Source organism: Moschus berezovskii, chromosome 27 (genome assembly GCF_049115385.1).
Source record: "Moschus berezovskii isolate FMDL1 chromosome 27, NW_MosBer_1.0, whole genome shotgun sequence".
NCBI classification, from domain to species: domain Eukaryota; kingdom Metazoa; phylum Chordata; class Mammalia; order Artiodactyla; family Moschidae; genus Moschus; species Moschus berezovskii.
The window spans coordinates 23,872,567-23,886,858 of record NC_142486.1 but is presented as its reverse complement, the minus strand read 5'-3'; the positions used below and the strand labels follow the sequence as shown (position 1 = coordinate 23,886,858).

Below are 14,292 nucleotides of genomic sequence, written 5' to 3'. Positions count from 1 at the left end.
TTGACTCACTGGAAAAGACTCTGATGCTAGGAAAGGTTGGGGGCAGGAGGAGAAGGGGACGGCAGAGAATGAGATGGCTGAATGGCATCACCGACTCTGTGGACATGAGTTTGAGTGAACTCCGGGAGTTGGTGATGGACAGGGAGGCCTGGCGTGCTGTGATTCATGGGGTCGCAGAGAGTCGGACACGACTGAGCGACTGAACTGAACTGAACTGAACTGAAGCATTCTGACTGCTATTGCCCAAACAACAGGAAGTGGGAATCTGGCCAGCTGGAGGAACTACTGGCTAGATTCCTTGTGTCAAAGGTCATTACACTTAAATTCTGCAATCCTCATCAAGGTGCACATGCTGGAAATTTGAGACCAGTAGCATTTGAACTACTTTGCCTGGAGCCAATGCAGAGATCGAAATGAAAATCCCAACAGTTATAATTTCTAAAGTGAGTCTGTTTGTCAGGTCCTGTGTGCTAAATAATTAGTACGCAAGATATCTCAGTCAAGGATCAGTTAAAGAAAACAAATGCTGTTTGTATTAGTCAGTTTTTGCCATGATAGCAATCATCCTGAACATCTCAGATGCTCATATCCATACATACTTTCCTGTGAGTCTGGGAATTATCTGTGGCTATACTAGGCTCAGCTCAAGTCAACATGCATTCTGGGACCCAGGCTGGAGGTAGGCTCACTTGGGATATGCTTTTCTCATGGCATTGGCAAGAGGATTCTTTACCATCTGAGCTACCAGGGAAGCCATTTTCATGTCAGAGGGCAGAAATGCAAGAGTCTCTGACCAACTACACAAGCACATCCACTCATATCACATTCTCCAAAGCATATCCTACGGACAAGCCAAAGTCAACGAGAGGTCCATACACACTCTTCTCCGGAATGCACACAGAGTTGCTGGTAATAACAATCCCATCTACCACACTGCTGTGTTTTAAGCACAAAAGGATTTATTATGTGGAATTGGGTGTTCACAAAACAGTCAGAGGTGCTGGAGAAATAGGATTTAGAGCAGGTGCTGTGTTTTCGGAGATTGGCACATCAGAAGGTAACTGAGATAGATGCTGGCTTCCAGTTCACTCATAACCACAGCAAATTAACTTCTGGAAGAACCCTGTAAGGTTGGAATGGGGCTCCTTAAGCAACTACTGACAGTATGGAAAGACTCACCTCTGTCTTGTCTTTTCTTCGTAGGTTTGAACATGCATTGGCAGCGGCAACTCCAGGCACTTTGCTTCCTATGGAGGTCTCAGATGTCCAATCGCACTATCCGTATTCATACTAGGCAACTGGCATCCCTGCAGTGGGGACACCAGGAAGTTCCTGCCAAATTTAATTTTGCTACTGACGTGATAGATCACTGGGCTGGCATGGAGAAGGTAATGGGGTGGAGAAGAGGCACAGAGTTGGAGAATTTGACTGAGTTTGCTAGTTCACCCATTCATTCAATAAGTATTTGTTGAGTACTTATTATGTGTCAGGCACTATGATGAGCTGTGAACAAGATGTCCATCTTCCATTAAGGTGCATAGGGTAGGAACAAGAGAACATGAGCTTGGCAGAAAGAAGGGTTCAGGAATCTGATGCAGGGTGGAGCAATCTGGGAACAGCCACACCTCAGGCAGCTGATACACCCAGCCAACCTGAACATACTCCACATTCTGTCTTGTGACCTCCCAGGGTGAAACAAGGACTAGCGAGTTGGAGTCATAGAGGAAGTAAATTTGTATTTAATAAAAGAAAAATCAGCATTCTCTTGTTAAACCAGCATCAACCAAAGACTGAGTTGGTCTTCTCAGAAAGCTATGTGTCCTTGTCATTAGGGGTACACAAGTAGAATGATTTTTAGGCAGGGGGTGTCAAAAGGATTCCAGAGACATCTTCTCTGAGACATCAGAGAAGAGAGTGATGCGAAAATTCCTGAATTTTCTTTCCTAGCCTGAATTTCCAGAATTCTGCTCCATTCATTGCTGGCGCCGTGATTGACTTTACCTGAGTTCAGTGTACCTTAATGGAAGATGAAAGGATTCATCCTGGCTAGGGTAGCAGAAGAGGTGGATCTGTTAGCAGGGGCTTAAAAGAATGATGACCAAAGGGAATCATAGTTGTAATATTGTGATGTCTCAACACCATGACATAACTTTAGTACAGAAGTGGCAACTGCCAGGCCTCTAGGTTAAACATGGCCCACAGTGCAAGGCTCTCTAAAAAAAAAAATAGGTAAACATTTTAAAGTTGAAATTTTTCAAATAAAAATTCAGATTTCTGGCTTTTCTTTTGAAGTTATATTTCTTTAGAATAATGAAGGAGGTCTTTACTACCATGACTCAAAATCCTGAATCCATAAAATAAGTGATTTACTAAATATATGTACATTTCAAAAACAAATTTCCATTGACAAACAACACTGTCAGCAAAATTTTAAAATGACAGAGTAAATATATGCAATTCATAAATCAGCTAAAAGTTAATGTCTCTAATGCAAAAAGAACTCCTAGAAATCAAAAATAAAAATGTGCAATCAAAAATAGATATGGGCAAATATTTAAACAGTTCACAGAAAAGTGAACTCACAAGGCTTTTAAATATAAGAAAAAATGCTCAACCTCACTCATAGTAATAATTACACAAATGAAAACTTCACTTAAATAATATATCTTACCTACTAGTTATATAAAAATTTTGTCAACATACTCTGTTGACAAAGCTATGAGGAAATAGACACAGGTACTGATCAAAGTGCAAAATGAGTCAACTCTTATAAAGAGGAAGTTTGAAATATCTAATACAATTACAAATAAATTTTCTCTTTGACTTGGCATTAGTGGTTTCAAACTATGATATGGAGACCCTGAGGATTCCTGAGACTTTTCCCAGGGAAATATGTAAAATGAAAACAATTCAAAACAAAACTAAGACAAGTTGGAACTCTTGTGCAACACTGGTGGGAATGTAAAATGGTACAGCCATTGTGGAAAACAATATATTTTCTCAAAATATTAAAAATAGAGTTACTGTGTAATCCAGTTTTTCCATTGTTGTGTATGTACCCCAAAGAATCAGAAGCAGGGTTTTGAAGAGATATTTATATACCTATGTTCACAGTAGTATTATTCACAGTAGCCAAAATGTAGGAACAATCCAATGTCTATCAATGGACTAGTGGATAAATAAAATTGGCATATATACACAACAGTTTTTAAAAAGAACAAAATTCTGATATATGATACACCATAGATGAACGTTGTAGACATCACATTAAGTGAAATAAGCCAGATACAGAAGGAAAAATATTGTGCGATTCCCTTTATATGAGGTATCTAGAGTAGTCAAATTCAAAGACAAAAAGTAGAATAGTAGCTACCAGGGACTTGGGAGATGAGGGACTGGGGAGTCATTGTATAATGAATACACAGATTCAGATTCAGATGATGAAAAAGTTCTGGAGACAAATGGTGGTTGTGATTGCACAGCAGTATAAATGCATGCCACCAAACTGTGTACTTTAAAAATGGCTAAAATGGTAAATTTTATGTTATGTATATTTTACCACGGGCTTCCCTGGTAGCTCAGTTGGTAAAGAATCCACCTGCAGTGTAGAAGACCCCAGTTGGATTCCTGGGTCGGGAAGATCTCCTGGAGAAGGGCATGGCAACTCACTCTAGTATTCTTGCCTGGAGAATCCCCATGGACAGAAGAGCCTGGCAAGCTACAGTCTATGGGGTTGCAAGAGTTGGACATGACTGAGTGACTAAGCACAGCATGTTTTACCACAACAAAAAATAAACAAATACATAGAGATAAATAAATCTAAGACAATATTTGCCTTTTTAATTATCATTCTCTCATAAGTATACTGTGTCATTTTTCCAGAGGCTATAACAAAGTAAATACAGGAAAATAAAGGAATCCAAATTTCTTGTATTAAGGAAGATATTAAAAAGATTTGCAAAAATATAAAATGATGCCACTCTTATTATATTTTGGTTGTTTCAGAAAGTATACTTACTTCTTCAATAAAACATATCTTATTTGTCTTAATATATGATGGACTTATTGCTGTTATATTTAAAATAGAAGCTCCAGTACTCTGGCCACCCAATGTGAAGAGCCAATTCATTGGAAAAGATTTTGATACAGGGCAAGATTGAGGGCAGAAGGAGAAGGGGATGACAGCGGGTGAGATGGTTGGATGGCATCACCAACTCTGGACATGACTTTGAGCAAACTCCAGGAGATAGTGAAGGACAGAGCACCCTGGCATGCTGCAGTCCATGGGGTCGCAAAGAGTTGGACATGACTTAGTGACTGAGCAACAATAGCAACAATAATGGATTTATTCACACATGTATATAATTTCTCAGTTTAATTTCTAACAAACATTAAGAGATATTATAAAGCTCTTATAAATAAAAGCTCTTTAGGATTATAATACTTCTTAAGAGTGTATAGGAGTCCTGGGATCAAAAAGCCTATTAAGCACCACTGTGGCAGTTCCAAGATGGGAATTTATTCTACAAACTTGTGTACCAATCTCCCTTAATCATTAGGCCTTCTCTTTCTTCAGGCTGGCAAGCGACCCCCTGGTCCAGCCCTGTGGTGGGTGAGTGGCAGTGGGGATGAGGTAATGTGGAACTTCAGCCAACTGAGTGAACTCAGTCAACAAACAGCCAACGTCTTCTCAGGGCCATGTGGTCTACAGCGTGGGGACCGTGTGACAGTGGTGCTGCCCCGAGTGCCTGAGTGGTGGCTGGTGATCCTTGGCTGCATGAGAACAGGTTGGTGATTGACCACCTGAGCTGGGCACCATCTTCCTTGTGAAAGAAACTGGTGGCAGAGAAACACAATCATTCCTCCCAAAAGATGCCCCCTCCACCTATCATGTGGTCCCTCCTAATATAGAGACACCACTCTTCTTCCATTTATTTAAGCAAACCATGCACAAACTATGCAAACGTAGCACAATGCAAAGAGGTTGCTAATACAGAGTAAATGAAACAGTCTATGTATGGGACTCACAGGTCTCTGGAGAAAGACAGCCACTTTAAATTATTAATTGCATGCATAATTATTGAATCACAGTTTTGATAAGTGGAATGAGGTTCTATCAGTTCAGTTCAGTTCAGTCGCTCAGTCGTGTCCGACTCTTTGCAACCCCATGAATCACAGCACGCCAGGCCTCCCTGTCCATCACCAACTCCCGGAGTTCACTCAAACTCATGTCCATTGAGTCAGTGATGCCATCCAGCCATCTCATTCTCTGTCGTCCCCTTCTCCTCCCGCCCCCAACCTTTCCCAGCATCAGAGTCTTTTCCAGTGAGTCAACTCATCGCATGAGGTGGCCAAAGTATTGCAGTTTCAGCTTTAGCATCAGTCCTTCCAATGAACACCCAGAACTGATCTCCTTTAGAATGGACTGATTGGATCTCCTTGCTGTCCAAGGGACTCTCAAGAGTCTTCTCCAGCACCACACTTCAAAAGCATCAATTCTTCGGCGATCAGCTTTCTTCACAGTCCAACTCTCACATCCATACATGACCACTGGAAAACCATAGCCTTGACTAGACGGACCTTGGTTGGCAAAGTAATGTCTCTGCTTTTTAATATACTGTCAAGGTTGGTCATAACTTTCCTTCCAAGGAGTAAGTGTCTTTTAATTTCATGGCTGCAATCAGCATCCGCAGTGATTTTGGAGCCCAAAAACATAAAGTCTTACACTGTTTCCACTGTTTTTCCATCTATTTCCCATGAAGTGATGGGACCAGATGCCATGATCTTTGTTTTCTGAATGTTCTATAAGAACCTATAAAAAATATTTGTCAAACTATGACCTATAGGGCAAATCCAGTCCACAGCTTGTTTTTATAAATAAGAAGTTTTATAGGAACCCAGTCATGCCCTGTTTTTATATTGTCTGTGATTGCTTTGGCACGGTAATAACAGACTAACACAGTTTGGACAGAGAGCCTCTGGCACATAAAGCCTAAGATATTTGATATTTGCTTGGCCTTTTGTAGAAAAAAATTGCTGATCTTTGCTATAAAAGGAGACCCAAACAGACTAATCTGAGGGGTCTACAGAAGTCTTAGTAGAAGTAGTATTTAGTCTGAGAGCTGAAGGACAAGTAGGATTTGACCAGGAAAGGAGGAAGAGGGGAGTGTTCCAAGCAGAGGGAACAGTAGAGGGTAGGGAAGCCTGAAAATTATGAAAGAACTTGGAATGATGATCTGTGTGCCTACAACCCAGGCAGCAAAGAGAAAGTAATGGCAAATGCCTCTGGAGAGATGGACAGGTGCTAAACTGGCAGAACCTCGTAAGCCATGACAAGGGAAGGGTACTGGGTCCTTATGCAGTGAGGAAAGGAAACCATAAACTGATTGCATGACATGATTGTTTTCTGTGTATAGATGGTGACTCTGGATGGTACATGGAGACTGGGATGAAGGAGGGAAAAAATGGGGTTGGGGAATTCAAATAGGAGACCAAGAATGATAGTGATTTCAGTTTGGATGGGGAGGTAGAAATGGAGTTAAGCGGTTGGATTTGAGAAAGCTGATTGTAAGATTTTTCTGATAAATGACATAAAGTAGAGGAAGAAGTCGTGGGAGATGGAGAAGTCAGAGTCACTCAGGCAACTGGGTGGATGCAGATGTCTTTTCCACAGTGAGAAGCAGCTATGGGGTATCAGGGAATGATGACAAGTTCAATTTGGGAGCTGTTGAGTTAGGGGTACCCAAGTAATGTTCAAGAAGGGGTGAGAAGTTCTATTTATAAGATAAACATGTCCTAGGTATAAAATATACAACATGATGACTATAGTTAACAATATGTATTGTAGAGAGTAGATTCTAAACATTCACATCACAAGATAAAAATAAGTGTAATCATGTACAGTGATAGATGACATAAGGTAGTATTTATTAATTATTTGTTTTTATTTATTATTATTATTAACTTATTAGTGGTATTCATTTCTAGTATATAGGTATATCAAATCATTAAACTATATAATGATATATAAATATAAATATTAATATCAAATATATAAATTATTGTATGTCAGTTATATCTCAATTTTTTAAATATATGGATATAAAGAAGGGATGAGAAGTGAATAGCTGGGATTTAAGGGCATAACATCTGAGATGCAGACAGAAATTTAAGAATTATCAATTTTTAGATTTAAGAGATGAGAAGTGAAAGAGCCTCAAGAAACACCAGTATCCCTCATATACAACTTATCCTTCCTGGCCTTCTTCACACACACAAGCTTTCTCATCAATAAGGAGGAAAATGTGATTGCCATAAAGAAGGAAGAGTTATCAGAGGAATCTGAACACAACTGTAGAAGCAGGTAGCCCATGGGAGGAGTGAGCAGGCCCTGAGAGAAAAGTGACACAAAGTGACACGCGAAGAGATCATGGCCTGAAGGGAAGGAGAACTCAGAGCGGGAGATGGAGGGACAGGTCTGCAGTGTGGATCCTGAAGCGTTGAGAGTGGGAGAGAGTAAGCCAGAGGTGGACACTAATGACCAGGAAGAACTTGTGAGAGCAGCTTTACGAAAGGTGAGAAACAGTCTAATTATTCTCCAGAAGAATAAAGCAAAGTCATAAAAGTCTCATCAAGATAGAAAACAAAAACCTAGGAGTGCTCTTCCCGAAGAAAATTCAGTGTCCCCTGCTTGAGATAGTTAGGACCTTGAGCACCGTGGTATCGCATGGACAAGTCCAAGTTCTTTTAAGGCTCTATTATTTTAGTTACTATATATGAGAGTTTGGATATAGCAAACTTCTATAGGGCAGTGTGTGTGTGTGTGTGTGTGTGTGTGTGTGTGTGTGTGTTAGTGGCCTTAGACTACCAATGGTAATATCAGGAAATTCAGTTTCTCTCAGGCTCGGTAGACTCCTTGCAGCTCTGGCAACCCCCGGGACATCTGTGTTTAAATCATTCTCTGGTTCCCAGCTCCTTTCTCATTGATACTCCCCATTGGTCATCACCACCCCAACCCCCCCTAACCCAGCTGCTCCCCACTGGCTGTTCATATCAGGATTCTCTAGGGGAGAAATCAACCATCCCTTCCAGTTCTCTCTCTAAGCCATTTGACTTTTTCCAGGCCTTGTCTTCATGCCCGGGACCATCCAGATGAAAGCCAAAGACATTCTCTATAGGCTGCAGGTGTCTAAGGCCAGGGCCATTGTGGCTGGAGATGAGGTGGCTGAGATAGTGGACACTGTGGCACCTGAGTGCCCTTCTCTGAAAACGAAGCTACTGGTGTCTGAGAAGAGCCGGGATGGGTGGCTGGACTTCAAGACATTACTGTGGTGAGTACCTACATGTCTTGTTGTTTAGTTACTAAGGTGTATCCAATTCTTTTGTGACCCCATGGACTAGAGCCCATCAGGTTCCTCTGTCCATTGGATTTCCCAGGCAAGAACACAGGAGTGGGTTGCCATTTCCTTCTTCAGGGGAATCTTCCCAGCCCAGGGATCAAACCCACGTCTCCTGCATTGTCAGCTGGATTCTTTACCACTGAGGCACGGAGGAAGTCCATCAGCGTGTCTTAGCCTGAGCTTTTACCAAAGATGGAAACTGAACTAAGCACTTATGTGCAAGTTCTTTATTTGGGAAGTCTGAGGAGCAGTGTGTAAGATGTGGGAGAATTAAGCAGGAAAGAATACAGAGTTTATTATTTTTATTATTGAGTCACTGCACAGCATAAGTGGGCCTTGATCTGCAGGGACCTTTGGAGGAGCACACAGAATGCCTCTCAGGATTGTCTACTAAAGGACTGACAAACATTGACCCATCAGCCCTCAACCTCCATTCGTAGAGGGCTGCCCAGGGATGTTATTTACCCCACACTCCGGGCTGCACATACATGCATGCAGGATAGGCTCAGAGTCCTATGCCATGGTGGTGACAGAGAATGAAGGCCAGAGGCACAGTGTGCCTCACCTGTGGCTCGCAGTAGAAGCAACAGCAAGTGGGTTGGAACTCACCCAGAGCTTTTCACTGTGTGGAATAACAGGGAAAGCTGAGAGGGTATGTGATAAAACACGGGAGATGGCTGACACACAGAGTTTCTAGACTCCTTTTCCCATCTTCTGCTACCCTAAGTGAGGCTGCCAGCAGTCTATAACATGATTGGCCAGAAGAACGAGTCTCCCTTTCATATGTCTGAAATCTCCACACGAGAGACAATACCTTAGGAAATTCCTGGGAAGAGTGTAAGCTTTTTCTTTCTAATGTTATAGTCTTTAATATAACTGTCAGGGAAATAGACAACATAACAGCAGCTTTGAGAAACTCCAAAGAGGAGTAAATGCTTCTAGGGAATAGAAGAGGGTAGATTGGGAATATTTACACTAATTGAGCATCTCCTATACACCTGCTGTCAAGCTGTGGCTTCCAACAACAAGCAAATTAACATTCACTGAGTTCTCAAAGCAAGTTGCCGTTTCCTTTGTGTTAAAGTTAACTTTCTCAATAACTCTGAGATGGGTGTTATATTGATTCTGTATCTCAGATATGAAAAATGAGACTCAGAGAAGTTAAATAAATAATCTAGAGTAACATGGTTAACAAAGTATCAAACTTGAGTGGTGTTCAAACCCAAGTCTGACTGACTCAAAGTTTCACGATCTTATCCACTCATAAGCCTCCCTTCTAGAGTGGGTCAGCGGACTTTCCTCTCCATTATGAGGGAAGATGGGAAGGCATGAGTCACCAGGACATCTGGGGTCCAGGGCAGATCTGATTAGGTGACAATCTGTGTCACTGTTGTCAGGAAAGCATCTACTACCCACTGCTCTGTGGAGACTGGGAGCCAAGAAGCAGCTGCCATCTACTTCACCAGTGGAACTAGTGGCCTTCCGAAGATGGCAGAACACTCCCACTCAAGCCTGGGAATAAAGGCCAAGATGGATGCTGGGTAAGAAGAGTCCTTTCTCTCTGAAAACTACATGACCAGGCCTTGAGATTTTTCTGATCTCAAATTCAGTTCTCTTGGAATAAATATGTTACCATGTGGCACTTCTGAGAAACAGAGTTGGGAAGTGGGGCATGAGGGAACACAGCTTAGCAAGCTGGGTATCCAGTGTCCCGCGGTAGAATTTTTCTCTTGTAGATAACAAGGGATCACCAAACCTCTTCAGTGCTTTGAGCAGTGTATCTACTAGCTTGAGCGCTTAGCACAAGGTTTATATGTGTTTTTCCCGAGACACATCTGCATCTTGTCCTTTGGAATGTTAGTAATTTTCTTTGATGCTGTCCACATTCCAAGAGGCTGTTTTTGTCAGTATCAAATTACTTTCCAAATTCATTACATAGGGATCTGTAATTGGATTGATAAGATGAGCTGAGATCTCAGAATTTCTGTATCTTGGATCTCGTAATTTAGGCTTTTCTTTCACTCTACATCAATCCCATCAGTGAAGTCAGAAAATAGTGTGCTAAGATTGTCATGCAATGATAACAAGAGATCTGGGTTTTTTCAGTAGATCCTGCTTGCCATGTTAATTTTATTATTAGAACTAGAAAAATGCTTTAATGCAAAAAACCTCAAAAACTTAAATGTCCTATCTATGAGCCTATGGCATCAGAAAATTAAATTTCATAGAAATTATTTAATAGAAGAGCTACAGTAAGGAAAACATAGTTTCAAAAGATGGAAAGATAAATGTAGCTATTAAATTCCCATTCACCCTCCAAAATTTGATTCCATTAGGCTAAGACCTAATTTCTCTACAGAGCTGGCTGTGGGTGAAAGTAGCAATCATCTTTAGGACAGGAGATATTCTATGGTAATTCCCAGCCACAAAGACGTTCTTTCTAAACAGCTTAAATTATTTTTGCTTTAAGACAAGCTTAATACTTTAAATTCTGGCCTAAAAAGAGAAAGGGTACAAGTGTCACTCTGTGTGAGACCCTCAGTTGTGCTCAGGCAATTCGTGATGCTCCAAAAAAAGAGACCCAACCAAGGTCTATGCAGCCAAAGCTCAAGTTGCAGGCAAGGCCACTTTTTAGAATATCCACTTAGGTGTCTTTTGTTAGTAAACATTTCCTGAGTGGTTACCACAGGCCGAAAGCTGTACTCAGTACTGGAGTTAAAATGGAAATGAGACCCAATTAGCTGTTGAGTCATGGGAGCTGGAGTGACACCTTCTGAATAGGCACCTGCTGTTGAGCTAGGACATGTGGATAGAACAACTCCTTTCCCCTGCTTGCTTATACCTTAACATACCTACACACATGCGCAAACATTTGGGTATACACACTCCTCTGCACACATACCTACCGCTACCCACGTATACACACACTCATGCTCCATCCACACCCACATGCACTCACATACGTGTTTCCTCTGTGTTCTCAGAAAATGGACAGACCTGCAAGCCTCTGACATAATATGGCCTATATCAGACACAGCCTGGATAGTGAACATTTTGGGCTCACTTCTGGAACCCTGGACGTCAGGAGCATGCACATTTATCCATCACTTGCCAATGTTTGATCCAGTGATCATTCTAAAGGTAAGAGAATATCCAGTTTGCATCGGATGGTCAGAGTGAGCCCATTTTGAAGTTTCTTTCAATTCATCTAATTTTTACTAAGCTTGGCCACGCGGACAGAAAGTGTTCAGTAAGCAAGATGGAAATGGGTCCTGCCCTCATGCAATTCATGGTCTGGGAAAGGAGACAGACACATACACAATTAAAAGGACTATATTCAGGAGACAAGCATCATGGGTCATTCCTTCGTTTAACACATATTTGATGGGCCTCTGCTCTGGTATCAAGTATCAGACAGATGACAGTGAACTGAGTGTGAAACAGAGGGATGGACTACTAGAGATGATGCCGTCTTGGTGCATGTGTGTGTGTGTGTGTGTGTGTGTGTGTGTGCCTAGAATGTAACTATTTTAAGTGTGTAGCTTGAAAATGATTGACCTGTGTTAGACATTTTATTAGTCACTCATGCTGCTATACAGAATTCCATAGAATGGGTGGCTTAAACAACAAATATTTATTTCCTCATTGTCCTGGGAATCTGAGATCAAGGTGCCCATGTAGTTGGGTTCTTAGGAAGAACTCTCTTCCTGGCTGCCTTCTTGCTATATCCTCATATGGTAAAGACAGTGAGCCCTGGTATTTCTTCTTTTTCTTATAAGGACAATAGTCTCACAGTGAGGGACCCACCCTCATGACTGCATCTAAACCTAATTGTCTTCTAAAGGACTTACTTCTAAATAACATCACACTGGGGGTTAGGGCTTCAACGTATGGATTGTGGGGGGACATAACATTCAGTCCATAACAGATAGCCATGTAATCACCATCAGATCAAGATATAAAATGTTACCTGCATTGCAGAAAGAGGCCATACCCCTCATGCCATTGTTCACACTCCACAGATTATTCATTGTTAACCTCTATCACCATAGATTTACTTTGTCTCTTCTTGAACTTCATGTAATCTTTTGTGTCTGGCTTCTTTCACTCAATATATTCTCTGTGAATCCTGTCCATATTCCTGCACATATTAGAAGTTTGTGTAGTGTTCCATTCTGTGGATCTATCACAGTTTCTCTTACCATCCTATTGTTGATGGACATATAGGGTCATTTTCAGTACAGGATTATTTTCTATGAGGAATTTTGAAGAATAAATAAGAGTTCTTCCTGTGGAACTTGATGGGGTAACCATTAAAATCTACAAACTGCATGATCCTGGAGCAACAAAGCAATGGAAATAGGCTCATTTTGCTTGCAAGGGCACACCCTATTTGGACTTCATTTGTGATAGAGATTGGGCAATCAACACCCTGGGGCCTCCAGGTCTCTGTAGCCGTTAATGACTCAGGTTTCTGTTTGGCTGGCAGTAGAGATACCAGGAGAAAACTGAGGCGTAGATGACATCTTCAAAGGTCAAGAGACCAGACAAGTTCTGCAGTCTCTCAAGAGATTCTCTTTATATGATTCTGTCATTTTCTGTTTTAAACAAATTCTTATTCTGTCTCCTTCCACAAAAAGATTTGAAGTGGCTTTTGTGAAGAGTCACAAATAGAAGAAAAGCATGGAACAAATGTAAAATTATAAAGCCTATTAGGAAAATATAGGCTGAAGATGTAGGGTGAGTGAGTGAAAAGACTAAGGAAAAGAAGCAAATAAGTAGGTAATTGCAAATAAGTGGGTAAAGCAAATAAGTAGATAATTGCATGTTGAGTTTCCTGTAAGGCAAGGCAATAAGCGAAGTGAGATAATTTTCATCTCTTATACCAGTATGTCAAAAGCACTCAAAGGAAATAAATACATGGTGTGTTAACATTAGTAATTTTTTTAGATGTTTTGTCTAAACCATTCTTTGTAATAAATTCTGTACAAAGCAAAGCATGGAATGAAGGTGGTATTATTGTTGCTGTTGTTTAATCTCTCAGTTGTGTCTAACTATTTTTCAACCCCATGGACTATAGCCCAGCAGGGTACCCTGTCCATGGGATTTCCCAGGCAAGAATACCGGAGTGGGCTGCCATTTCCTTTTTCAGGGTATCTTCCAGACCCAGGGACCAAACCTGTGTCTCCTACACAGGCAGGTAGATTCTTTACCATTGAGCCAGCAGGGAAATCTATGAGGGTGGTATTACTAAAAAGTATAGGCTGCAAACGTTAGTGCTGCTATTTGCTGATTGTGTGACTTTGGGCAAGTTATTCAACCCTCTGTAAAGTGGGAATGATAATACAAACTCCATCAGGTTATAGTGGGAATTAAATGAGAGACCACAGGGCCTGGCAAGTACTCAGTAGTACCTTATTTTTTGTAACACTTCTGAATGTCTATAGGTGCTTTTAACTTTTAAAAGCACTTCCTACCTGAATTATGTCCCAAAAATATTTTGGGGAAAATAAGGCTGGGATTCACTTCAGTTCAGTTGCTCAGTCATGTCTGACTCTTTACGATACCATGGACTGCAGCACGCCAGGCTTCCCTGTCCATCACCAACTCCCAGAGATTACTCAAACTCATGTCCATTGAGTCGGTAATGCCATCCAACCATCTCATCCCCTGTCATCCCCTTCTCCTCCTGCCTTCAATCTTTCCCAGCATCAGGGTCTTTTCAAATGAGTCAAGTCTTCGCATCAGGTGGCCAAAGTATTGGAGTTTCAGCTTCAGTATCAGTCCTTCCAATGAACATTCAGGACTGATTTCTTTTAGGATGGACTGGCTGGATCTCCTTGCTGTCCAAGGGACTCTCAAGCGTCTTCTCCAACACCGCAGTTCAAAAGCA

At 41.3% G+C, this 14,292-nt stretch overlaps 1 protein-coding gene across 1 annotated transcript in view; it reads left to right on the top strand.

The window, feature by feature from the left end:
- The first annotated feature begins 1,199 nt into the window (after nucleotides 1-1,199).
- Nucleotides 1,200-14,292, top strand: part of LOC129545103 (acyl-coenzyme A synthetase ACSM2B, mitochondrial-like) — a 32,669-nt gene continuing 19,576 nt past the window's right edge. Inside the window, exons 1-5 of the mRNA XM_088832825.1 lie at nucleotides 1,200-1,388; nucleotides 4,577-4,787; nucleotides 8,123-8,330; nucleotides 9,797-9,940; nucleotides 11,384-11,540. Coding sequence (XP_088688951.1) covers nucleotides 1,212-1,388; nucleotides 4,577-4,787; nucleotides 8,123-8,330; nucleotides 9,797-9,940; nucleotides 11,384-11,540 — 897 coding nt within the window. The 5' untranslated portion in view covers nucleotides 1,200-1,211. The remainder of the gene's footprint in view (nucleotides 1,389-4,576; nucleotides 4,788-8,122; nucleotides 8,331-9,796; nucleotides 9,941-11,383; nucleotides 11,541-14,292) is intronic.